This window comes from Haemaphysalis longicornis, unplaced genomic scaffold, assembly GCF_048455015.1.
Source record: "Haemaphysalis longicornis isolate Haplotype H1 unplaced genomic scaffold, Haemaphysalis longicornis Haplotype H1 scaffold_7, whole genome shotgun sequence".
Lineage (NCBI taxonomy): Eukaryota > Metazoa > Arthropoda > Arachnida > Ixodida > Ixodidae > Haemaphysalis > Haemaphysalis longicornis.
In genome coordinates this window covers 158,430,557-158,457,094 of record NW_027526422.1, presented here as the reverse complement: position 1 = coordinate 158,457,094, position 26,538 = coordinate 158,430,557, and the positions used below count along the sequence as shown (strand labels likewise).

The 26,538-nt window shown below is 46.3% G+C and overlaps 1 protein-coding gene across 1 annotated transcript in view; it reads left to right on the top strand.

Moving 5' to 3' along the window:
* LOC144147171 (glucose dehydrogenase [FAD, quinone]-like) overlaps positions 1-20,147 on the top strand; it is a 51,996-nt gene extending 31,849 nt beyond the window's left edge. The window contains exons 3-11 of the mRNA XM_077679241.1: positions 1,090-1,279; positions 3,355-3,486; positions 4,582-4,712; positions 6,877-7,044; positions 7,943-8,087; positions 11,224-11,387; positions 13,434-13,611; positions 15,327-15,543; positions 17,593-20,147. Of these exons, the coding sequence (XP_077535367.1) occupies positions 1,090-1,279; positions 3,355-3,486; positions 4,582-4,712; positions 6,877-7,044; positions 7,943-8,087; positions 11,224-11,387; positions 13,434-13,611; positions 15,327-15,543; positions 17,593-17,896 (1,629 nt within the window). The 3' untranslated portion in view covers positions 17,897-20,147. The remainder of the gene's footprint in view (positions 1-1,089; positions 1,280-3,354; positions 3,487-4,581; positions 4,713-6,876; positions 7,045-7,942; positions 8,088-11,223; positions 11,388-13,433; positions 13,612-15,326; positions 15,544-17,592) is intronic.
* Positions 20,148-26,538: the final 6,391 nt, after the last annotated feature.

The following is a 26,538-nucleotide window of genomic DNA, read 5'->3' as shown; positions in this document are numbered from 1 at the left end:
GCGCATTGTTGTGCTCGTAGCAAAAATATCAAATGCGTGCCATTCACTAGTACCAGTGATCGCAGTTTATTTCAGAAAGTTTAATCAGAACAGTTTTTGTTTTAGCAGAGAAAAAAAAATTTCAATTTGTAAAGCGACACTACCTCATCCCGTTGTTCCACAGAGCGTCTTCTCTGCACGGCATGCACCTGCTGCATGAAAGAGCCGCGAGCCAGCGGGTTTGCGCTACAAGAATACCTTTCGCCGCAATGGTAGTTCGTAGCGTCAGTACAGGAAAAAGGAATAATTCGCGTGTTAGGGGGAAAAGTACAACGTGGAGCTAGCGGTGGTGCGCCCATTCCATGAGTACGGGTAACTCAGCGGCTGCACATCAGATGTGCATTTAAAGCATCGGGTTATGCAATTCCCACCAACGCATACAAATAAATCCGCTTAACTCGATGACTCAACCGCTGTTTATTTCGTAATTTTCGGCATACTTAAAAGATACTGCGTATAACATACCCTGCTTCTTTAAATGCACGTCCATGTCCAGCTAGCCGTTAATGCTCAATGTATATAAATGGTGATTTGTTGGCGTTAAAACTGCATGGGCAGAGTTTTTCTGGGTTTTTTTCGAGCGCGACAAGGGAAACGTACTTGCCAGGTACACCCCGCGCACCATGCCCACAATGACGCGCACTCAGCTTACAATATTCTGGCTGCAGCACGCAAATTCGTATGCATGCAAGCCGCACACGCAGACACCTTGGCGATAGCTGCTCCCTCTAACGCAACTTTTTTTAACGTCAACAGCTATTCGTGTGACACGCAATAGTTTACAGATCTTTGTTCTTAACAAGACATTTGATTTTTTTTTTTTTTTGCCAGTGTGTATACCACATCTCGTGTTGGCCTTTTTACTACCAAGGCTGTCTGCCTTGACACGAAAACTCCATAATTGCAAACCGCCATTGCGGTTGTTCTCAAGCAATGGCTACCATCAAGGTTATTGAACAACTAACCCTTGTCAATACTGAAGGGGCTATATTTGCGGCTTCCCATGCACTTCCGAATGAGGACTAAAGTTGTCCGTCGTCTCCTTTGCAGAGGGACCTGTGGATACAGGGCAAAGTCCTTGGCGGCGGCAGCGTGCTCAACTACATGATTTACAACCGGGGCAACCGGCGCGACTACGACAACTGGGCGAAAGGGGGCGCCACCGGTTGGTCGTACGACGAAGTGCTGCCCTACTTCAAGAAGTCCGAGGACAACACCAACGCCAGCCTCGCCGAGGAAGGTGCGCCTCCCTTTGTCTCACGCAGAACTTGTACTCGCTTGGAATTACGTGTAACTACTTGAAATTTATTGGGATATAATTTGAATTGGTTAAAATTATTCGGAATTACCTGACATTACTTGGAATTGCTTGACATTACTTGAAATTACTCACAATTTAATTGTCCTTTTTGGAATTACGTAGAGGAAGAGTAAACGTTTATTATGTGGCAAATTTGGAGAATGAAATTATTTACTGGAAATTGGCTTGGATTCTTTGAAATTACTCGGAAAAATGCGGTCGGCCTTACGCCACAGCCACCACGTAGATTTCGAACGACTTGTTTCTGTTAACTAAGCTACCACTGCATACCCGCCGCGGTGGCTCTGTGCCCACGGCGTTGTGCTGATGAGCCCAAGGGCGCGGGTTCGATTCCCGGCCGTGGCGGCGGCTTTTCTGATGGAGGCGAAAAGCAAAAAACGCGCGTGCGTTCGAAATTTCGGCGCACGTTAAATATCCCCTGGTGGTCAAAATTATTCCGGAGCCCCAAACTACGATGCGCCTCATAACCCGTGTAGCTTTGGTACGTAAAAGCCTACAATCAATCAATCAATCAATGCGCGTGTGAGCTTCAATGGCCGAAATGACGATAAGCTTGGTAATGACACCACTCGTTAGTCAGTTTTGACCTAGTGAGGATGAAAGCTATAGTGTTCCTAACAGCCTCCCCTCACTTTCGTTGACATCAATGTGCGATATCAAGAGGTTATGCGTGCTGGGTATCTGCTTTTTGGGCTGGGCACTCTCGCTCTGCTAGTCCTCCCACCCGTCATTCGGCGAGTGTCCGCAAGCAGGCGCCATATACCGCCCCGCTGGACCTATAGCCAAAATTAACCTGGTATCATTTCGATCGTCTGGATATGCCCCTCAGCAATGCTTCACTGTGGTGCTGTTTTATTTTATGGTGAGGTAGGTCTACGTGAACTGGTTTGAACGAACGAACGAACGAACGACTTGTGCTCCATGAATCGGAGCAAACGTCGCGTTTTTTTTTTTTCTCTTCCAAATTTTGGCTCGCTACATCAAGAAACTGTGAGGCAGAGCGAAGATGTGGGTTTTCCAGTGCCGGTGCGCGCTGTCGCATTCAAAATGCAATATAACCTGCCCCACAGCAGACTGCAGGGGAACTGTCGGGCATCAGAAGAATTTTAGCGCTGTCATGCGAGATATTGCAAGGAGTGCTGATGTCGACCATCAAGAAATCAGAAGCGAAGTCCGCTATGCAAATCAGTAGTCGTTCTTTTTATTTAACACACTGATTTGGGTTAGCTGGTTCGTACTGAAGTGGATTCAAAACAGCGCTAACGAACGGGACAAGAAACGACAATACACGGCCCCATGCGTTGTCCTTCCATGCTACATTTGTTAGCGCTGTATTGAATTCAATTTAGCAGTTTTTTTTACTCATGAGAGAAATAAATTCCGATGCGCGCACTTACAGCGATTCGGAAAGAACACCGGAAAGTTTAACGACGATTGGCTGAGTACTGATTGAGGTACACTCCCCCCCTTAACGGTACGGGGGTGTAATAAAAAGAAGGGACTAAAGAAAAATAGAAATGAGCATTTTGTGAACCGACACAATTACCAGGCCGACGCCGTACGGGAAATGGACGGAGACAGCGCAATAAAACATTTATTTCATTTCGCAGAGGCTCCATAGGGCTGTTTCCTTTTTAGAGTACTCTGTGCTCCCTCTGCTTATCTGTCAATCCACTCACTTCTCGTGCCCCACATAACTGAAGCTACTTAGCTGATGCGGATGATGATGATGATGGTGGGGGGGTGATGACGATAATGATGGGTGGGGGGCTCGGCAGGGGTTGCTGGGTTTTTATTTTATTTACGTCACACAAATTACGAAAGCTGCTTTTGCGAGACTTCGGCAAACTCCGAGGGTGTTTGAAACTAATAGGTTTGCCATTCACTACGGCGTGCCTCATATATTACGTATACCTTTGGCACGTAAAATTCCGAAATACCGATCTAAGTTAACTCCGTGAAACTGACCCTGATGCCGTTTCCTCTTGATGCAGGCTACCACGGCACGGGCGGCGAACTGACCGTGAGCTCCACACAGTTCCAGACGCCCGCTCTGCACGCGTTTCTCGAAGGCGGAAAAGAGCTGGGATTCGAGATCAACGACCACAACGGGGCTCACCAGACGGGTGAGTTTGGCATCAGGATACACTTTCGACGAATCTCACCCAACCTCTAGAAAGGCGATGGAGGTGACTTCGTGTCTGTATTATGGTCACTTGAACACTTCAAAAAATTACGAAAGGCATGTGGTGTCTGAGGTCTCCGAGACACCACATGCCTTCTCTTACCGGGCGGGGTTGGTCGCCCACTTCAGTATTAGAGCCCTCACGAGCGATGAAGCAACCCCTGAATGGTTGCTTCATCCTCTGAGTATTCCGAAGCGGCTAGATGTGAACCTTTCCCATCAATCTTTCCGACTTACAGTTTCTGCCTGCACGCTGCTTCGCTTACTCATCTGTCTTCGCCGCGCACAATCTGTGCTGTTATTCGATTTTAAAGACAATAGTCTTTCTTGAGCTACTTAAACGCAAAAATTTGGTTTTTCTGTCTGTCTGTCTGTCTGTCTGTCTGTCTGTCTGTCTGTCTGTCTGTCTGTCTGTCTGTCTGTCTGTCTGTCTGTCTGGCACTAGGTTCAGCCGCACGGCCAAAAGTAAAAAAGGATACTTGAACAAGCAGTATAGATAAGCTAAGCCTTTCCGAATTACCAAATCTTGTATATACGTCCCACTTGTGCACATTGTTCAGCAAAAAAAAAATACATTAAGCATATTTGAGGCAAACAAAACCTACGTAACTGATAGCAGTGGTTTTTAATTTAAAATATACCTGCGCTTGATTCTTCCAACAGACTTTAAAACGCTTTAAAAACAAAATTTTGCCCGAAAAATACAAAGAAGTGATTGCGTTCAAGCTTGAGACCCACACGCCAAGACGAACAGGAACAAAAGTTGCCAACAGATGACGCGTCAGCAGTGCGAACACAAAAAATTGGATTGAATTGAGGAAACGTTTGCTACGTTTATCATTGGCGGACCAAGACGGGAGGGGAAGAGAGTGAGAGCTGAGCTGGGTGGGGGAGATAGCAGATGCAGTTACGTGGCAGGGGTATACGAAGAATATTGCCTTTCGAAAAAATCTACAGCGAAGCGTATAGATAAGCGGCTGATTTTTAGAAATAATTGAAAAACAGCCCAGCCATGTGTGGATTCCCGCACCCGCAGGATTCATGGCCAACCAGTTCACGGTGCGGGGAAAGGAGCGGTGGTCGACGGCCAAGGCCTTCGTGCTTCCCATACAGGGCAAGAAAGGACGCAAGAACCTGCACGTGTCTCTCTTCTCCAAGGCAACCAAGGTCAGCCTGTTTTTTTTTTTTTTCGTCCTCATTCCGGCCCACCGTCATTTCGGCTGATTTCGAAACCAATTAAATTTGCGGGCCCTGAATGCTACCCCAAGCAGCAGAAGAGAGTCTGCCGTGATACCGTCCTTTTGATAAGGATGTAATGGTGTGAAGGTAGTTATCAGCGCTTGTCCAACCAGTCAAGTTTGCGGTATTTTACGGCCAGCAATGCCCTTGTGCGGAGCCCGAGTTGTGTTACTCAGTCACCGTCTTTTAGTACCTATAGTAAACCATGTACAATTATGTCACCACAGTGAACCCGCATCGCTTCCAGATATGTGTTGCAGAGCATGTGCTGCTGCTTTCCCATTTAATTTCCCATTTCCCAGTTTAATACATTGCGGTAGGGGGGCTAACCTATTAGGTTAGTGAAGGGCAGGACAAATAAGTATAATAACACAGGCGAGTCGGTCGGTGACAACCGACGTCCCGATACAAAGGGAGGGCCTCTAATCATCATCATCGTTTTCTTAATAAACAGTTTTTTTTTCTAGTAGGCTTTAGAGATTTTCGTTCGCACTGCAGACAATGAGAACTGCTAGAACGTAGTAAGAGCAATATACATGGGTTGCATATCGGAGTTTCCCCTTGCCAAAATTGTTCCCACATTAATCCGACATGCCGTTATGGTCAAATAGTGATGCTTCGCAAAAGACAAAGGGGTACCACGTGATGTTACTTCCACGTTGCCGTGGAGGACATCATTGCGGCAGGCTCAAAGTAAGCGTGGCAGGCATTCCACTTCCGCGAGTAATTTTTGACGGTTTCCGTTCGGCCATGGCTATATCATTACCAGCATCCTCGGTAATGCCATTACTTTTACGGCCAATTAGCCAAAACCTTTCAAGCTATCAGCAACGTATGTCTAGTGCCGTCGTAACCTTGCTTCATTTGCTGTACCAAGTTTAATCTGATTCCATAAGGCCATAGTGAGATAGAAGGCATTCTTATTAACCATATGAACAGATACTATTTACATATAATTACACAAAATCGCAAGAGTGTATAAGAAGTTTCCGTAGTATTTCAACACTCAAGCCCTTATGATCATGAAAAAGTTTGTCCACATAATGATTCATTATTTAAATTATTAATTAATTAATAATTAATTTATTAATAATTGTGGCATTTGAACGCGCCGGCGCAACGCAGGCGATGTGGCGTGCCGTAGGGGAGGGCTCCGGATTAATTTTGACCATTTAAGGATCTTAACGTGAGCCGAAATCTCGTACATACGGGAGTTTTTGCTTTTCGCTTCCATCAGAAAAGCGGCCGCCGTGGCCGGGAATCGAACGCACGTCCTTGGGAATGGTTCTGCAAGGTTCTTGATATGCCCACCTTCATATAAAACTGCTCGGTGTACATTAACATGTGTCACACATGGTCTATAAGCAGTAACTATCATCATCATCATCATCATCATCATCATGACGTCTTTATTTTCCTTTTGTTACACAGCATGAGCCAATCACAAAAAGCTGCTGTTTCAAGCAGCTTGACGAGGTGGCTGGCCCAGTACTGGCAGCAATGATCGGCGCAGATTTTAACAGAAAAGTAAAGGGATACATATTCACACGCAGTATACATTTTCATTCGTGTAACCTAATACACCATTCACATAACAAACGCAACGGGGAACACTATTGAACTCGCACACACGAAAACAAAATGATAACCGCTATCTGACTATTCCTGATAGCAAAAGAAAAGAAAACAGAAGAAAAGGATCCCCTCTCTGCAACTTCGTTTTTTCCAGTTTCGAACATCAGTTGAACAAAATAAACCGAATATGAGAGCGCATCAAAGAAACAAATCATGAAAACTATGAATTTGGCCGTACGACATCGAATAAACAGTGATCAGCAAGAGGGAAGTCACGGTGATGTTCCTCTTGTGCATTCAAAGTTCGCAAACAAGAACAGCCATTCTAGATTCCTAAGAACCAAACACATAAGGTCGGCGCCGTGTCAGTTTTTGGGGACATGAATGTGAACTTTGTACAACGTTACCGTGAGTGTGGGACGTGCGTCGTGTGCGAATGGCTGCAAAATTCGCGTTTGGAATTCAACCCTGTGGTATATTCTGCGTGGTAGTCTAATGAACGACGTTGACCTTTCAGATTCTCTTCGACGGCAAGCGGGCCGTGGGCGTGTCGTTCAAGAAGGACCAGCGCAAGTATACCGTGCATGCCACCAAGGAGGTCATTGTATCCGCCGGAGTCATCAACACCCCCAAGCTGCTGATGCTGTCCGGCATCGGACATAAGGAGCACCTCGAGCAGATGAAGGTTAGTACATTTTTACGTGCCTCCTATTCCAGAGCAGACTACTTATAAACGTACAAAGGACCCTAGCTGCTCCCATTTGTTATTTTATTTCCGCTAACTTGGTCTCTGTTGAGGAAATGGAGCGTGTAGAGCTCAGAAAGGCGTTTCTAGTTTCTTACACAGTAATATAATTTGCACCTTTTTTTTGTCCATAGCGAACATACTCACACCTTATCAAAAAACAAATAAAAACACCCTTTGAAAGCGTGTAATTACTAGAAAAACGTCCTTCCGTCTTGAAACGTTCCGTGTATATGGAATTATGGGAATACGACATTTGTACCTTTGCTGATGCATTGCCAGAATAAAACGAGGATATGTGTCCGCAACACATGATAATAGGGCACGATATCATGTTAAAAAAATTTGCCACTGGTTTTAGCTCTCTACAACCGCCAAAAATGCCAAATCATTGTCAGTATGAATTCCGTATTTATACTGAATACACGGAAAACTTATGGTGGCGTATTTCGCGTTATCATTAAGGCACAAATACGAAAACCATATCGAACATTTCTGTTCTGACAAATCATTGTATTCTTTCGTTCTTGGAAAGATTATCTGCATGGTTACGTCTGGGTGCGTAATACCCTGTATGAATTCCGTATTCCTATATTTCCCTATACACAGAACGTCCAATACTTGTGTTTTTGTACGGGCGTACGGGTCTTGCAAACGACAGGACACCCTAAAGGGTGTTTTCCTTTGTGTTTCTTGCTAGGGTGTTAGGTACGTGCTAGTTCTAGAGAGTGATTTACATCCTTAAGGTTGTAAATCATTTTATGATGTAGGCCTACCAGCGAGTAATAAAGACTCACGAATGTGCTGATGGAGTGTAACTGTTTCTGGGCCACCACAGATCCCGGTGATCGCTGACCTTCCCGTGGGCGATAACCTGCAAGACCACGCCTTGGCGGCCGGTTCCCTGGTGCACCTCAACTCCAGTCTCGGCGAGGGCTTCACCGGGATCCGCGGGGCGATCGACTACTACCGATACAACACCGGTAAGACGGCAGCGGCAAGTACGAGCCCGCGGACGGCGCAGCTTTCCTCTTCACGCTAACCTGAAATGAACCACGAAAAAGAGGCGCCAAAATCTATATTGAAGCAAAAGCATTCAATTTCCAATTGAGCGAAAAAGCCAGTCAGAGTTGTGGGGCGTTTTTAGCATTATTCTGAGTTACTATTGGCTGGCCCCCCCAGCCAGCCAATAGCCAATGAACGTGGACAGGGCATGTAATGCGAAGGCAAGATAACCGCTGGTCATTAATGGTAACAGAGTGGATCCCTAGAGAAGGCAAGCGTTGCAGGGGGCGGCAGAAAGTTAGATGGGCAGATGAGATCAAGAAGTTTGCGGGGATAAATTGGTCACAGTTGGCACAGGACCGAGGTAATTGGAGAATAATGGGAGAGGCCTTTGCCCTGCAGTGGGCGTAGATAGGCTGGTGATGATGATGATGATGATGACTATTGGCTGGAGCGCGTTCTATGACGTGAGCCTCCGAAAACAAACGCTAAGGAAAGGATCCCAGGTTCGTTTGCAGGGGCGTCGTTTCCCTCCACTTGTCTGAAAAAAAACCACGAGATAAGCGCTCCCACTCTACGTGATGTGTTCCATGGCGCATTCTGCAAGAAATGAATGAATGAATGAATGACTTTATTTAAGGGAGGAGGCTATAAAGCCCTGTGGGTAGGGAATGGAAAGTAGGATTGGGAAAGACGCCACTAATAAAACAAATAAAAGGACCAAGCCGACATGCAACGTGCTAAAGCGGAGGATGCCTCTGGTTAAACTAGCTGGATATCAGCACGCAGCGCAGAGAGCTTAATTGGACTGTCAGCAGCGTTACATTGTCCATTGTATGTTCTTAATCACAACCTATCAAAACTGCTTAGGTGCCCTCGGAGCTTTTCACTGGGACAGCCTCTCTTAAGGTAGAACCGTGGCTATCGATTAAGAATATTGCGCTAACTGGACATACAGAGAAAGGAAGACAAAGAATGCACATTGTTTGTCTTCCTTCCTCTGTATGTCCAGTTACCGCAATTTTCTTAATTGATAATGCGCCAACTGGCCCAACAGCACATTTGACTGAAGTGGCTCTCGAGGCCATTATTTTTTATCAAAGGTTTGCGTGGGGCCCGGTTGGTGCAATTTTGAACTTAAAAAGTCGTGCCATCAACTACCTCTAGTTAGTGAGCAGTAGCAATTTAAATGTTTGGGGGAAAAACTAAAAATCGACTGCTCTTTTGAAGACACTCGGCCCAGTGGGATAAGACCAAATTCAATTCGCTCTAGCACCATCAAGCTATTTCTGTTGCGTTTTCTAGAGTTCTGGACTCTAACAGCTGGCCACAGCGGTAACATTGCGCCCTATGCAATAATCACAATAAAAATTCCCCGCATTTCCCCGAGGGGAAGAATGTGAAAGTGCGAATGCACGAGTTGAATTTGCGCGGTTCGGTAATGTTCGCGAAAGAGAGATCACACACACACACACAACTACAAAGAAAGAAAGATGCATTTATTCACAGACACCTATTTGTGTTGTCATTGTACTTGATTGCTAGAGCGGATCTCAGCTTTGAAATTTCGTGTCAGTACTCCTTTAAGCGGGTGCATTAGCCCTTTTCACGCCCGATTCCTGGCCAATCCCCCACGTGGGTATGTGCCATGTCAGCGGCCAGGCAGCGCGCGCCCATCTCCCCCCGTTGCTAGGGAAGACGAGGAGCGCGCGCACCCGCAGCTGTTGCTATGCGGACTACGGCGGCGGACGATTCAGGCTCGCTTAAGAAGTGCATTCGCACTTAATATTTTTGTTTTAATTTCGTGTTCCCAGGGAACCGGGTATGATAATTGGGCATGCAGCGCTTTACATTATAATGCCCGAAATATTAGCGTGCCTTCCACAACAAATAAATATGTGAAATGCGTGTGCAGACGGCAGCTTGCGACTTGAGCAGTATTTCTCAGCACGAAGGCAGACAGTAACGCAATAGCTAGCTGCAGAGCCCACGGTGGGAACTACACTGACCGGTCAATCGATTTTGAATCTTTGGCGCTGTTCCCCACACAGCCATACCCCTTCTGTAAATGTTATTTTTTTGGCCCTTAGACGTGATATGAGTTTCAAATTTACTTGTGGAACTCGCGTTGGTTTACACCCCCCATCTTGGCAAATCCCCCAAGGGAACTCTTCTACCCGCCTTACGTACGGTGACGCTGTCAAGGTTTCGTAATGGAATTCACTTGGAAAGCTTTTTTTTTTGCCAACATGATGTCCCATTATTCCCTTCATGGTGACGTTGCATATCCTGCGGCGTTATCCAACAGTTTGCAGGAAGCAATCTTCCCCGGGAGTTTTCGAGTCGTACTGCCGGTGACAGAAGACACAGTAGCATCCTACACGCAGCTGTCTAAGAACTTTTCAGTAAAAAAAAAAACTTCCTAAAACACTCATCGCTGGGCCCTCAAAATGCCTTACAATCGCATTCCTCTGCCTCATTTTGCGCCGCCTTCGGACGCCCGCAATTCGAAGTTTCTCGCACGCCGTTTACGAGCCGCCTCCATGCACAGTACAAACCTGCGCCTAGCGTGCTTCAGGGTCTTAGTGGGTTAGCCGGACAAGGATTTTTTTTTTTTTTTCGTTTTCCCACCATACACTATGTTTTAGGGGTTAATATCTCTCGCTCAGCGAGGAAATTCGCTGCCTAGCTGACGCACCTTTCAATTGCCCCACCGTCGTCTCAATTCCACCCACTTTCGCCGCCTCCTCAGCCCTACACTCGCTTCACACCCAATTTTAGGCAACACGGCAACGAGTACAAACGGCGACGCGATGCGTGAGAAAGTTACCGAAGAAATATGGTTGTGGAACAGGGTGGCCGAGTGTGGCCGAGCAAGTAAGCAAATAACCTTTTCAAAAGAACCCCAAAAAGTACGGCGCGACTTTTGGGACGTTGGTGGTTGGCGGTCGCCGCGAGGCACGCGCTCACAAGCGCTCGGCATTTTCTTGGCATCTTTAGCGCGTTACCCGTTACGCGTTACGCGCCACACATTACGGCCAGTTACAACAGCTACGCTGTTAAAAAGTTTCTCTCTATAGACTTTTCAGCGCATTTCTGAAACTTTTCATTCAGGCCCGTGGACTCTTCCCGGAGGTATCGAGGGCATCGCCTTCATCAAGACGAAGTACGCGGACCCGAACGATGACTTCCCAGACATTGAGATCATGCTCAACACCGGCCCACCTGCCTCCACCTACACCGAGCCATTCCTCATCGGCCTGGGAATGAAGCAGGAGGTTTGTTAGACAAAGATTTTGAATCACGCAAAGAGCAAAAATAAGAAATATGGGTATCTGAACGCACAGGACAGAAGGCTTGAGCACTGTTTCAATCGCTGCAAAGACTCGTGCGTCGTGTCATCCCCATCACTATGGTCACCATCGTCGTCTCTATCATAAATCATCCTATAATGAACAGCCAGGGAGTACCTTCACCTCGTTCGATATGTGCTGGGGCAACATATTTCCGCCGCATTGTTTACGACACCTCTAGAAATTCCCGTGGCAGTTTTAAGTTTCCATGGGCATTGCTGCGATGTTTCTGCACCGCCGGAGTGCTTGATGTAAGAGTAACATGGGCCTACTAAAAAGAGTGGTCGTTCTAACAGGAAGCTGCGCCCGTGCGTCTAGTGCTATTAGCCGTCCGCGGAAAACGCGCAGCTATCACAAGCTTCCACCACCTCCTGGGATGTCCAAGAAATTAACTTACCTCTGCAAGTTTCCATTGACAGCGATAGCTAATTACTTCCTGGGTATTCCTTCATGTCGAATAAAGGCCTCGATAACGCCGGTGTTTGGAGATTTATGTATACGTTCTGTTTGACTCAGACTTTCCTATTTTTTATTGCACATTGCTCAAGGCAGGCAGCAGTAAAACCCCTAACGTAAATATTATTCCGGTGGTGTAAAATTGACTGATATAATAGATATTGAGAAACGGTGAAAGTTAGTAACGTACATGCAGCTAACTGAGGTTTCTTTGTTGAACTGTATCTTACGAATGGTGAGCGCAAACAACGCTGGTGGAATGAACCGCGCACATTTGTGTCTTTTTCGTGCTTTAGGAAACAATCGGTTTATTAGTTTGGCCTTCATAGGAAAAGAAAATTTAGGATTAATAGTCTTCATACGGTATTGATGAGAACACATATAACGAAACGTGCGCACGTTTATTCTTAATTTTACATTATCATCATATCCGTGTTGATGTCTACCATAGGGCAAAGGCCTCTACCGTGGACTTCCAGTCACTTATCGGGCATACTCTTAATCCGTTATTTTGATTCGGATGACGGTACCCTTCTATCTGAACACTGCTAATTGGAGGATAGGGTGATACGCCACTATCGACCTTCTTGTCGAGTATAGTGATCTATCCACTCCTAAATCCTCTGAAAAACTCATCACCGTTATCCACCAAGAAAATACTCTTGACCAGACTCCTCACTGAAGAAATAAGCCAGTGGGGCTCTTCAATTTGCAATCTCGGACTCACCGCGGACCTCCCGAGAAGCAGTCCGGCATTCGATTTTCCCATGTATCCCAATGTCTTCGGGGAATTCTCGGACTACCCGCGAACCATCCGCGGTGAGTTCGAGACTACATCGAAGCGCCGCAGTGTATACTCAACCGCCCTGGTGTCACGCACGTGAGAAGTGAAGCAACTCAAAGCTATTTTTTTAGAATTGCAGGGATCCTAATTCCATGCATCATTTCGCTCCGCGTAGGCCGTACGCCACTTAGTAAGGAGCATGTCGCGATGACGACTGGGATGCCGTGCTGTACCAACGCGCACACATGAACTTAAGTGCGAACTTAAGTGCAAGAATTTTTTTAAAGCAAAGCTTTGCTTGCCTTACTGATGGCGACTTTACACGAAAACGCACTTGGGAGGGAAAATGATGATGGTGGATTTCTACAAAGGCACATCAAGCGCCTAAAAAAAACGCTTCCCGTGATCGGAATAAAAACTGGGTTTCTGGCGTTATGAAGCCGACGTCTATCCGATCGCACCATTTCGACAAGGTCGAGGCATTTTGGATTTTAGACTTTGACTTTGACTTTGACTTTTACTCGGGCTGCATGGGACCAAGCCTCGCGTTCTAACCATCTTCCTCTAAAGACAGGGGCTTTGGTTTATTCTAGGACCTAAGCATTCCATTCTAATCTACAACCACAACCTTCATACGCATTCTATGCACAGACTAACGGAACTCCTTGGCACAGTACCCATGCAAAGCGCACAGTAACTATACCACTGTGCTCAACTGGCTCTCGCTGCAGGTCTACGACAAGTACATCTTGCCCCACCGCGGAGAGCCGGCTGTCAACTTGATTCCTTTCGTAGCGAGGCCCAAGTCCCGAGGAAGCGTGAGGCTCCGCTCAACCGACCCCGACGACCCTCCTGTGGTCACCTCTGGCTACTACACGCACCCGGATGACGTCAAGGTCATCGTCGAAGGTACTCAGCGGTTTTTTTCCCATAGAGTGCTCAATATTGTTTCTTTGCTTGGTTAGAAATGACGAGAATCACGTCTTGTTGGCTGTTCTGTCTCTCCCTAACTTACGGCCCGTTGTAAAAAAAAACTCGAAAACGAATTAGTCGTTACGGGCTGCGAAAAGTAACTCCCAAAATAAAATCGTTAGCATGCTTACTTTACATTATTAATTGTAAAAGAAGCATATTTAAAACAAAATTTGCTAGGACAAAGAACGAATTCTCTTGTTTTAGTTGTTTATACATAGCAAAGGTTTGCCGTAACAGTTCCCCTCGGTTTTATACCACTATGGGAAACCGCTACTCTTCTAACTAAATGGCAGGGTCTTGTTTAGCACACCCCAAAAGTTGTTGCTGCTGTTGTAAAATGTGTATTCCTTAAAAAATAGAGAACAGGGTATGCGAGAAGGTTGAGAGCAGTGTGCGGCCATCTTATTCTGGAGCGGTGCGGTGCAGGCCATCACACTGCCTTTGGCTTTTTGGTATTCGAGCTCGACAATGTTCAACTCACTTTCCGATCGCTCGGTAATAGGAGGATAGGGTGGTGTGGTTTGTTTAATTTCTTAATGGACACAGGTCATTTTGCTGACAAAATTGACTTTCGTGTGTGCAATGTGCATACGCTATGGATTTATTTTTCCGGTGACAGTGACGTAAGCAATCAGAGGGAACTGTGGTGCGGTAACCGTTTGCTTCACGTAACTCTGTCTTGCTTAAGGTACGCCTGTTTATATGCGTTTCCAAGAAAAGACTCGAATTTCGTGGCCGTATGACCATCTAAACCCAAATGATCACATGACCACCCTGCATGACCCCCTTGCCGCATGGCCAGCGTAGCCGCATGGCCACCTGGATCACTCCATCCTCGGTGTGAACAATTCTCCAGTAAATGGACCATTTCGATCATTCACTTGGAGAACCTCAAGTCAAACGCGCTAATTAAACTATAGAGGCAGTAGTTCAACTGTTTTTGGATTGAAGACGATCATTTTTAAACGTTACAAAATAGTGTAGTAAACAACACGCCCAAGGAGGGTGGGGGTCGAACCCACTACCTGGAGATCACACGTTCGTCTAGTGTATGTCGTTTGTATTTTATATTGTCTCCTTTGTTATCACTCAGAGCATCAAGTGTGAATCAGCACCAACTACTCCAATGCAGTGTCGTTCAGCCGCCAGTTCATTACTTTCTGCCACATCCAATACACATTGAGATAAATACGCCAGTAGCGTGTGTTCCTAGCAAAAAACACCCTCTGCATATGAAATAAGTGGATTACGTTAAAAGCATAGTTTTATAAATACCACGGGCCAATTTTTGTGGGACTTTCACGGTTTTCTTGCATTTGTGACTATGCAGGGTATTATGCGGCTTTCAGCGTCTATTGTATCCTAATTCGGACACGACGGAGGTCTGTTTTTATTTTTTGGCGCCTTTAAGATTCAGGTCAAGTCATAAAACCAAGAACCACTTTCAGCCACTTGGCATCTATTTTGAGGAAGTAGACACCAAGTTGCACCCTGGTGAGTTGGAAAGGGTGCTCCAATGGCGAGTACTGATAGCCCAGCCTGATAACTTGGCATGTTAATGTAATTCCCTCTGACCCTCATTGCGCGCGACGAAATGAAGCCCGAAACATTTTTCTCCGTGTGCAAACTTTATGCGGCACTACCTTCAGGCCTCAAGTTCATCCACAACCTGACCAAGACCAAGGCTTTCGCCGAGATTGGGGGTAGCGTGTGGAAGGAGGTGATGCCGGGCTGCGAGGCGCACGAGCAGTACAGCGACGAGTACTGGGCGTGCCTGGCGCTGGCCTTCCCCAAGACGGCCTACCACCCGGCGGGCACCTGCCGTATGGGCAGCGACGACCGGGCCGTCATCGACCCCAGGATGAGGTGCGCTGGTCCCTCCCTATGAATCTTCCTAAGGCACTATATTTGGCTGGTTGGTATAAATTGAGAATACGGGAAAACTACGCTCCTGTTTGTATTTTTCATTATCGTCTTCGCGCTGTTTTTAAGTGTGCTCAGTTTCTACCTGTGAGCACGAAGGGTAACGTAAATTAATGTGGCACTTTCTAGTATCATATCGTTCATTCTCTTCCGGAGATATGTCATTCATGGAACGGCACCTGGGAATTATTTTATGCAAAGCCCTCGGAAATATAACAGGAAATATAACTTGACCGATAAAAAATATGCTCGTTATCAGCCTATTCATGATGGCAAAAAGGTTCCTTCTCTTCATGGAAAGCCCTCGTACTGAAGTTTGAGCAGTGCACATTTTGTGACAAGCACGAAACAGAGTACACAACTCAAGCGCTCCTTCGTCCATGTCAAAAAATTGTGCTCATGTTTAATCTTCAGCATCCGGTCGCCAACCAGCACCAAGTGGTACATTAGTGAACAATGGCAATTCTCGGGCATCACTTTTTCAAACCAAGTCACATCTTTATGTTATTTTCATTAGAAATGATGAACGAACCGCGAATAGGGCCGTCTCAAGCAGCGCTAGGTGGATGACCCTACACTAGCAACAATGATTGGCGCACATATGAACAAGAAATGAGGCTTATAACATTGTGCACAGAATATACATTCTTATTTGTGTAACCTCTTAGCGCATACACGTATCAAGAACAGGAAAGATGAATTCGATAATAACGTGAGCTGCATATTTGGACGGGGAACTAGCAACTGGTTTATTGAAAGCTTTATCGTTATTTATAAGCATGCGATGGTGAGTGTACATTAATAGGGTAATAGGGTCCAAATATGCAGCGCACGTTATTATCGAATTCAAGACTGTACCAACTAGCCCCTAAACATGCCTTTAGGAAAGATGATTTTCCAGATAAAAAATATGCTGGTTATCAGCCTACTCATGATGGCAAAAAGGTTCCTTCTCTTCGTACTAGAAGAAACTTTTTGCTAGAAGAAACTTGTTAATATTTTGTGCTTCAACTTTGTGTAACTGTTGTCGAAGGACGTATGATAATGATTTCAAGGCAAAATTACAGTGTGTTGTGGGCACAGACCGTGTTGTAGGGAAACGCGTGTCGTCTGAACCAGTTTTCTTTACTCTAAATAGGCCAGTCAAGTACAGATCATTATATTTACAGCTAGGCAAAATGAACGCACTTAATGGTAGTCATATGAATTGTCCACTCTAGTGATGCGATGTTGTTCAAACAATTACGTTGTAGGGCGCAAAAACAACACTCGTGCAATACTCCAGCAAGGTCTTCTTTGTAATGAAAATAGGGTGTCGAATTTTTTATAGTTTATCCCCAGGCAAAATGGGCGTATCTCCTGTGGTGTACACTTAAGGCATTCTATGCAAAAAAATTTATGCGTTCAGGTAAAACAAAACTGGATTTGTGTAACATGCTTTAGTCTGGTACACACCTTTTTTATCAAAAGCATAGACTTAGTTATCCCAGTTTAAATTACCCGATTCCTGGACCCCTGAAATCGTAACGGATTCCAATTTCCCTCCGTGGTCAGTAGAAAGTGTAACCTTGGAGAGGCGAAACTTCTATTTTTTGGGCGAGAACTTAATGCCTTTCCTTGCTAAATTAACTCTGAGGGCATTTCGTTGTGTCTACTTTACAAGCTGATGTAAGCTGTCGTTAAAAACTAATATGTCTTTAAAAGCCAATAGAAAAATGCTTCCTTCTCAAACGTCTATGTGGTTACAGACGACTGTGCTTACGATGCGGTTACCAAATCTGTCCTCTATACACCTATGCATCGGTACTGAGCCGCAAAGGTCAAATGTTGGAGTTTCTCTTGTTTAACCCTCCTCTTCCATGCCTTGCTCCCATTCCAAAACTTCCAGGGTTCGCGGTGGAATAACTAACCTTCGCGTGGTGGCTCAAATGTTGGAGTTTCTATTGTTTAACCCTCCTCTTCCATGCCTTGCTCCCATTCCGAAACTTCCAGGGTTCGCGGTGGAATAACTAACCTTCGCGTGGTGGACACTTCGGCCATACCTGAGATGGTCACCGGCCACTTGAACGCGCCGGTCATCATGATGGCCGAAAAGGCAGCCGACATGATCCTTGAGGACAACAGGAATGTCGTGCCTGAATCCCGAGGGCGGAGCTACCGGGCACATGGCGCCTCATTCTCGTCCGGCGGATTCGGAAGCGGCCATTCAGCGTCGACGTCTGTGCACGCTTCGTCGTGGCCACTGCTGCTCAAAGCAATGGTTCCCGTGCTGTTGGTGTGCCTAACAGTGTCGTGACAACACCCCTCCCACGTCCACCCTACCACTGTTTGGGACTTACCAGGGCATTCCAGTTTTCAACGAGATATTTCTCGAGTGTTGTATTGACTCATGGAGCTGCCGGCGCCGACTTCATTGATTGGACATTTCTCTAAAGCGCTTGTCTTCTCTTTGCTGTAAAAGGGCGGCAACTCTGAGCAAGCATTGTGGAAGAGTGAATGCCATGCAGAGAACTCGTGTGACGTTGTCGTCAACGTAAATGTTTAGTAATGATGTGATCGATTTTTTCCGACAACCACTCAGCCATGTTTTGAAAAGGTGACCTTCCGACACTAGAATATGAGGTTAATGCGTGCATTATGTAATACCCTGTTGCCCACGCTTAAAATAGTGGAAGTATTTCTAAAAAAACGTAGGAATATACATAACTGGCCCCAGTTCTAAGTCAGGTTTTGCTTAAAATTCCCAGTGTATCATGGCTATCAGCACTTCTAAAGTGAAAGAAAGAGAATATGTTCAGCGGAAACAAAGCGATGTTAGCTAAGTCTGTGGGGTCAGCTTATTCTGCCAGACGAAGAAGAAACAGATGGAATTAGGCATGTCCCTTGTAGTTCTATAGTTATTCAGATGTGTGTATTCCTAAAATTCGTGATCACTTTATTTGCACTGCGAAAGCTGCCTTTCCAAATTTTGCCGGGATACAGTAACCAGCAGGGAATTTCAAGTACCTCACAGGGCATGTCGATGGCTGTCCCGCGGAATTCTTTATTGTAGAAGTGGATGCACTGCTCACATTGAGACTTCCGGACAGCAAGCCTACCCGCCGCGGTAGCTAAGTGGCTAAGGCGTTGCGCTGCTGAGCGCGAGGTCGCGGGTTCGATTCCAGGCCGCGGCGGCCGCTTTTCTTGTGGAGGCGAAAAGCGAAAACGCCCGTGTGTACGAGATTTCGCCGCACGTTAAAGATCCCCAGGGGGTCAAAATTGATCCGCAGCCCTTCACTACGGCGCGCCTCATCGCCTGCGTTGCGTCGGCGCGTTAAACCTTGCCATCAATCAATTAACAGCAAGCCATTTTAACTGGACACCCCCGTAACTTTGTGGTGCATGAAATTCTGCCGGCTTACCATAAAGTCCTGGTTACTGCAGTTGTTCGTTGCTTTTTTGTGTGCATCGGACGATTGCCCAATGTATACTGAGTCGAAGAACTAACGAGAATTTAGGATAATATTACGCAATGAGTTTGAACGTCCTGCTACAATATCCCACAATCAGAAAGACGTTCTTCGTGGCGCAGCATCTCAGTGCATGATTGATGTTTTGCTGAGCCTAGTCCTGGTGTAGTACGAATGCTGTCCGTAACCTGAATTTTTTTGTTTTAGGTGTTTCTCAATTTTTATGCTATATCGAGTAATGAATTCGGTTCACGGTGCCTTGTGACAGAGGTGTAACTCGTGTACGTCCGCATGTTTGCTCTTTGTACAGTGAAGTATGCAAATACAGACCTTCTCTGTTTAAGTGGTATGCACGAGATGTCTGGCCCCGTCATACTTTGTCCGCTAGCCACCTTCTCAATGCCATTGCATCGTAAGGAACTTGTGTGTCGCCATTTTATCCCTGCCAGTTCATGAGTTCACTAAACAGGAGCGCTTGTGCTCTTTTATCGGGGAAACAGTGTTAATTGGCGTGAGAGCAAGTAAAATTAAATTTTCACCAGGAGGGAATGTCGTTGGAGACAGCCAATTGCTGCTGCCATGGCACTCCAAGGAGATAGTGTGGCTCTTCTCCTCGAAGGACCCACGTCTGCGATAAACCACGAGTTTGGCTACGATTATCTATCATTTTTCTGGCTCCCATCGCCATACCGATGTAACCTTCATCAGTCTAGCACAGAAGCCGGTAGTTTTATACGTCTCAGTTTGCGACTAACCACGCAACACTTCCAAGACTTAGCCATAATGGGTTCCCTTGTATTCCTATCAAAATTTCACCTAAACATTCTGAAAAATGTTGTCTTGCATTAGCAAACTCAAGCATGAATTTTATGACGTTCTACCAATGAAGTGCGTGCTGCTGGGTTACCATTCGATTATTTACTGATTGGAAGGAGTCCGTTCGAGGTGTATCTGCTGTGTTTAATTTTATTGCTACTTTGTTGTTGTTGCCGTTAACTTTGTTGCCTTTGCTCACCTTGTTTCACCTGCGCCATAATGTGCGGCGCACATGTGTTCAAATGCTTTAAATAAATTTACCATTTTCATTGCCTGTTTAAATTGTTGCCTTATTCCCTAAGTAAACCACACAAGACTATAATTAAAGGCTACAAGCAAACTTTAAAAAACTATGGGACGATGTGATCTAGATTTCTCCTAGCTGCTCAAGAAGGTCTCATTCGGTTTATTCGCGGTACCAAGCGGGCCAAGGGGATCTTGCTTGTTCTTTTTAACGTGTATGCATGAGGCTGTTTTATTTCCCCTCCTATCACTCATTCCCCCCATCGGCGCAGCGCCTTTTCCATCTCTCTCGCCGTTGCTGGTCACGGAGGCCATGCCCATACCCGAGAAAGAAGGTGGGTAATGTCAGCATGGGCTTGACCTGCGCAGTGAGAGAGCGCGGCTGTTTGTGTGTATGCGAGTGCAGGACCTCCACGATGAGCAAAGGCGAGAGATAGGAGGTGGCCGCCGATATCAGAAAATGTCAATAGGCGCAGAAACGAGACAGTGAGGATGTGTGATAGGTGAGCCTGAGCAGTGTAAAAGACCCCCTGATTGCACTGAAGGTCGCGCTAAGGTGTCACTCTGCGGTACAGTGTAAATCATCACCAAAAGAAATCTAAAAGCAGGAATTCGCGCTGTGTCTGATGCACGCACGCTACCTACAAGCAATATCCATTTGGGTCCGCGTTGGGACGAGTATTTAAATTGTGGGTTGTTACGCGTATTCATAACAAATATACTTCATCGTCCCACACTTTGTCTGCGTATCTTTGCTGACGTGTCTTTAATAGTACCAAATAAATGAAACTAGTTACACGAAGCTTCCACATTTCATTTCACATTTTGTACATGCAGTAGCCTTCGTTACGTCAAAGTCCTTGGGACAGCCAACTGACTTCGTTACCAGTGGTATTTCTTTAAAACGGGAGCGGCTTACTTCCATGCACTGTGGTCGGTACGCGAGATTCTGTTCCCTGCTGGGTACAAGCGCAGCTTTGCATGTGCGCATGCAGCTCTAGATTTTGCCCAGGGGTAGAATCGTGGGTTTTAGGGGAAACGCCCCACGCTCGAGTCCCAGCATTGCCACACTAATTTTCCCGGACTCGGATCATCTTGCGTAGAACGCGCCCAGCATCCAGTTCCAGGCGTGGGTTCCTAAAAGGCACGACGGCAGAAGAGGTAGGGAATGAAGTGTGTTCTCTGGCACCATCATGTGCTGCTCGGTTCCCCGACCGGAAATCCGTGTGACCTGGTGTCCGTGCCAGGAGTATAGTTACAAAATTTCAAAAAAGATGTAGGGAGTATGTAATAATATTGGCTGTAGTGTTGTCTGTATATGGCTGCCGGAATTCTCACAACATCAACTTTTTTGAAGCACTAAGAATTTATAGCATACAGAGTTGGCTTGCGAGATGAATGTAGTCCGGCGGTGACTACCCACCCCGAGAAGAGCCTTGACATCACGGACGAAAAATGAGGGCTAAAAGAAACTATCAGTTGTTTGACGAAGACATTTGCTAATTCCTCATCTCTTCACTTCCCATTCCTCGTGCTCAGACTCCTACCCTCCCCTTTCCTCCAATAAAGGCTTCAATCACTCAATCAACCAGACTCGCAATTTTTTTATTGCGAAACGTTCTCTGAGAGCAATTCTGCACATTATTTTTGTAAATAAAGGGGATTTGGTATTTTCGGGTCGGCGCAAAGGTGGGTCGCGACACATCACATTTTATCAACGTTTTGCATCGCACCGGAGGTAACGGGGATTGTACCTACCTCGAAATGGAATATCGTGGTCGAAACTGAGAAAAACTACGGGTAAAGCGAGGATTCAAATAAATAGAATTCGTTATATAACGAAGGTTTACTGTGTGTGGACAGCCAGTCGCCAGTAAAGCTGGTAACCAAATCCACGTACTTCGGATTGTGGGTCGGATGTGCTAGCACATGAACAACTTCCGTGCTCGCCTACATTTGTATGTGTATTTAGAGTTAAGGGAACCTAGCCTACTCTCATGGGTGGTACACAGCTCCGCTTTCACAACGCACTGAACTGTTTAAACACCACCGTGACTGACGTCTCTACTGCTGCAGCTTTTGAGAGGTCGGAATCTCTCCGTGCTACCACTGTGGGATCTGTAATCGTGAGACTGCGGGAACGGGGCTATCGCAACGCCCTTAGCAGATCATACGTGACATTTAATGACTGCCCTCGTCCAGTCTCCCCCTTGTATTCGTCCTCGTTTTTCACGCAGCTTTATTTACTTGTGAGCCATGCACCAACCAGCCAGCAAACAACTCCTTTCACGACATTAAAAAGCCCGTTGACTGCTTTAACGGCCGCAAAATGTTTACCAGCGCCATGTAAGACACAGGAAACTTTTTTTTCGGTTTTTTATGCCAACGTCACACGAAAAATTGAGGAAACATTTCGTCCAATGCCGAAGGGCAGCCTGTGAGTTTGAGCCTCTACAGGAAACGTCTGTTTGTACGCGCTTCGTCATTACACACTAAACTTTGTTACAGCCTTTCCGGCCAAAAGGGTGTGAAAATTTTCTCCCATGCCGCACACCTTCAAAACGTGTTTTGGCTAATAAAGGCTGTAAGGCTTAAAAAGGGTATAAGGTTGCTTAACACCCTAAAATGGGTGTGGGGGCAGCGCAGGTACGCGTGACGATGTTGATCGGCTGAGCACGCAGCATGACATACAGACCCATTTAACACGCAAACTTGGACCACAAATGAATCGAGCAAGAAAACCAACGGAATGCATGGGGAGAGCGAGTGCATACTTGCATAGAAATACATCTGCTTTACTTTCTATTATAGCCAGCAGAGGAGTGTCCTAGAGTAGAGTCGGTGGGCTTGTCGCCAAATTCAGATATTTTAGCGCTAATTTTAGGATTATGCATTTTACTGTAAGCATATACAAGTCAGCACGCCAATTAATAAGAACTTGTAAATCGTGAGGTGGTTGTTATGTTCAATGAGTCATGGAATTTTATTAAATACCAAACACCTATTCAACATCATTTTAACACCCACCAAGAAGGGTGGTCATTATTTCAACACCCTTTTTCCCACAAGGGTGTAAGGCTACAAATTAGAGTGTTTAAAACTAAAAAAAAGGGGGGGGGGGGGGGGCGCGAAAGACCGCCAACTAAGAAAAAGGCTCTAAAAGACACCTCACTTTGGAGGTATTTTATACCCGTTTACACGGGTGCACTGAATGTTTTCTACAAGCCCAGGGATTTTTTTTATCTGACGATGTTCAAAAAAATAATTAATTGGCATAATTTATTACCAGCGGAGCTGTTTAAGCTTAAAGGGACCCAGAAAAGCTTTGTGAAGGTGGCAATCAGATGCATTCAGGTGGTAGAACATAACGGGGATTTTTGAGCCACGTGTGAGTCCCATCCGTTGTACGGATAATTTGTAAACAATTTTTGAAGATCGTCTTTCTCAGCCGATGAGCGCGACGCCGCAGCGAGCCGACCGCGGCTGACGCAACGGCGATCGCGGCTGACGAAACGGCGAGGCGCCCCCCTGATTCGGCCGATCGTCGGTCGCCGGCAACGTAACTGCCATTGGCTTCCGGTTGCTCTTCCTCCTTCCTGCGCGATCCCGAGGCAAAGGCGGGTCTGCAGCGATTGACGCGTGCCTAGGCGCAGGAATGTAGCTAGCGGAGAACGGAAGTCGAGCGTCGCGATGTCCCACGGCTATTCCCAGTGTTTCCAGCTGCTTTGAAAGAAGCAGAGAGGGAGGAGGAATCGATCGGCAAGGGGGGAGAGGTACACTTAATTGCTTCTGGCGCAGCTAATACTGAATGTAGATCAATAATTCCAACGGCATTGAATCGCTATATTGGTGCTACGCGACAATAAAGGCCTGTTGTAACTTTTACAAAAGGCTTTCCTGGGTCCCTTTAAGCTAGGTTCGGTTGCGCTAGCAAAAAAATACCAAGGAAAAGAACTTCGCCGCCTGTAAAGGGTGCGCCACCACAGATAGGGTATTATAACAGTGAAGCCGGCTTAAGCGCCTGCTGGAGTGTGAGCACAAGGGGAGCATGCGTATGCGGACCTTTTACTATATCATTTTACAGGTACTAGTCCTTTTGGTATACTAAAACACAAAAAATTGCGCAGCCTGCCCTCGTGCTGCAAGGCTTGAGAAACAGCTGTGCTGGGTGTCACTCTAGCTTGCTTCGCCTTTGAGTCCGCTCTCAGTGAGGGGGAGACACTGGAACAGCTTTGTAAAATCCGGATAAACTGGGCCTCAACCCTCCTCAATTAGCCCAGCCCAGCAAGAACATCGTAAAACCCTACAAATCATAACAAAACCTATCAAAACCTAGCAAAACTTAGCAACACCGGGAGAATCTCGGTAGACCCCAGCTCAACTGTTTTTTTTTTTCGTCTGTACACCTATTTCACACCCTTTCGACACCGTACAGAAAACCATGGGTGTTGCAGTCGGTCAACACCCTTTTCCCCACACAAAACGAGTGTAAAGTTACAAATTAGGGTGCTGGAACCTAATAAAAATGGCGTAATTACTTCCCAGCACCCTTATTCCACCCATACTACACCTCTTTTAGGCAATAAGGGTGTCAAAAAGTTAAGTGTGAGTCTTTTTAGTTTTAAAAGTTTAAGTCGACGTTTCACGTGATAAAGGCAAACTTGGACCATGAGACGCACCGTATCTGAAAACGAGTGATCCTTGCAGACGAACCATTTTTTTCCCTTTCGAACATTTCTCATGGTGTGCGGAAGAGGATATGAGGGGATGTCTTGTACTTCGCAGTGCAATTATACATGCATGCATGGCCATAATCAATCAACAGCGGGACACCTTTTTCACACCCTTTCAACACCCTGCAAATGTGTTGAAATTGGTCAACACCCTTTTTTTCACACAAAAACCCACGATTCTACCCCTAGGCAAAAGATAGAGCTACATGCGCACATGCAGAGCTATACTTGTACCCACCAGGGAACAGAATCTCGCGTACCGACCATAGTGCATTGAAGTAAGCCACTCCCGTTTTAAAGAAATACCGCTGGTAATGAAGTCAGTTGGCTGTCCTAATGACCTTGAGGTAATGAAGGCTACTGCATGTACAAAATGCGGAATGAAATTTGGAAGCTTCGTGTAACTAGTTTCATTTATTTGGTACTATTAAAGATACGTGAACAAAGGTACGCAGAAAAAGAAACATCCCCCTCGCGAGGGGCACGATCAAATGCAGAGCATTTCTGCGGGGGGCGCGCCTGCAAGTCGTATGGATTACGTATTGGTTGTTGTTGTTGTAATTGTTGTCTTACAGCGTAGACATTGTCGATGAAGTCGATGGTGAAACGTGCCGTGAACCCCCTGCCGCGGCTATGACGCAACGTGGAGCGGCTATGACGCAACGTGGCGCGGCTATGACGCAACACAATCCAACACAATCCACTTTAATCCAATCCAATCCAAATCCAAGCCAATCCAATTGAATCCAATCCAATGGCCCTCGCGAGAGAGTGTTATAGCGCCGAAATCGCCACCACGCGAACGCGTGATGCTGACGTCACGATCACGCCACAGATGTTAGCGATCGCAGCGCGCGCGAACGACATATGTGGTTTAAGCGCGAACCGACCGCGGCGAGAGAGCGCGATGCGAGCGCCCCACCTGTTCTTGCGCGCGAACCTAACGCGGCGAGAGAGGGTGTTGCGCACGTCCCCACCTGTTGTGCGCCCGAACCGAACGCGGCGAGAGAGGGCGTTGCGAGCGGAGAGAAGGCGAGGAGGACGCGGCGGAGAGGGCGCACCTCTGGCCGACGATTGAATGAGTCAAGGATATAAGGCACGTTCGTAACCTTCCGTTCTGTGTCGGCTTTGTGGCTCAGTTGGTAGAGTAACGTGCGCCTTGCGTTCCGCCCGCAGAGTCGTAGGATCGAAACCTGGCGCCGGCAAGTATTTATATAGTGTAGGGGGAGCGACGCGGACTACGGACGCCAACGCGGGTGACATCGTGAGTTACTAAAATGCTCTGCATTTAAAAGGGTGTAGAGCCACGAGTAAGGGTGTTGAGATTCAAGGAAAGGAGTACAAAGGACTCTTAACATCCTTTTTTTTCACTTATACTACACAAGGCAATAAGGGCGCAAAAGAAGTTTAGGGTGGAGTCCAGTTTTCCCATCATTTATTTTGGGGCTTAAAAGCTGCATACAAAGCTAAGGCACCTTAAAATTTCGGCATTCCAGTTACTCCACAGGCGTCATCAAAGGTGGAACAAAGTTTCGCGCATATAGGAGAATTTTTATGAGAGTATTTTTTGCACACTTAGTGGAAGATGGGAGGTGATAAAAGAAGTGTCCTAATCGCAAGTGGCCGACGGCGAGGTCTCACAGGGGGGGGGGGGGGGGAGAGTCGCCTTAAAACGGTGATGTGGTGTTCTAATTGCT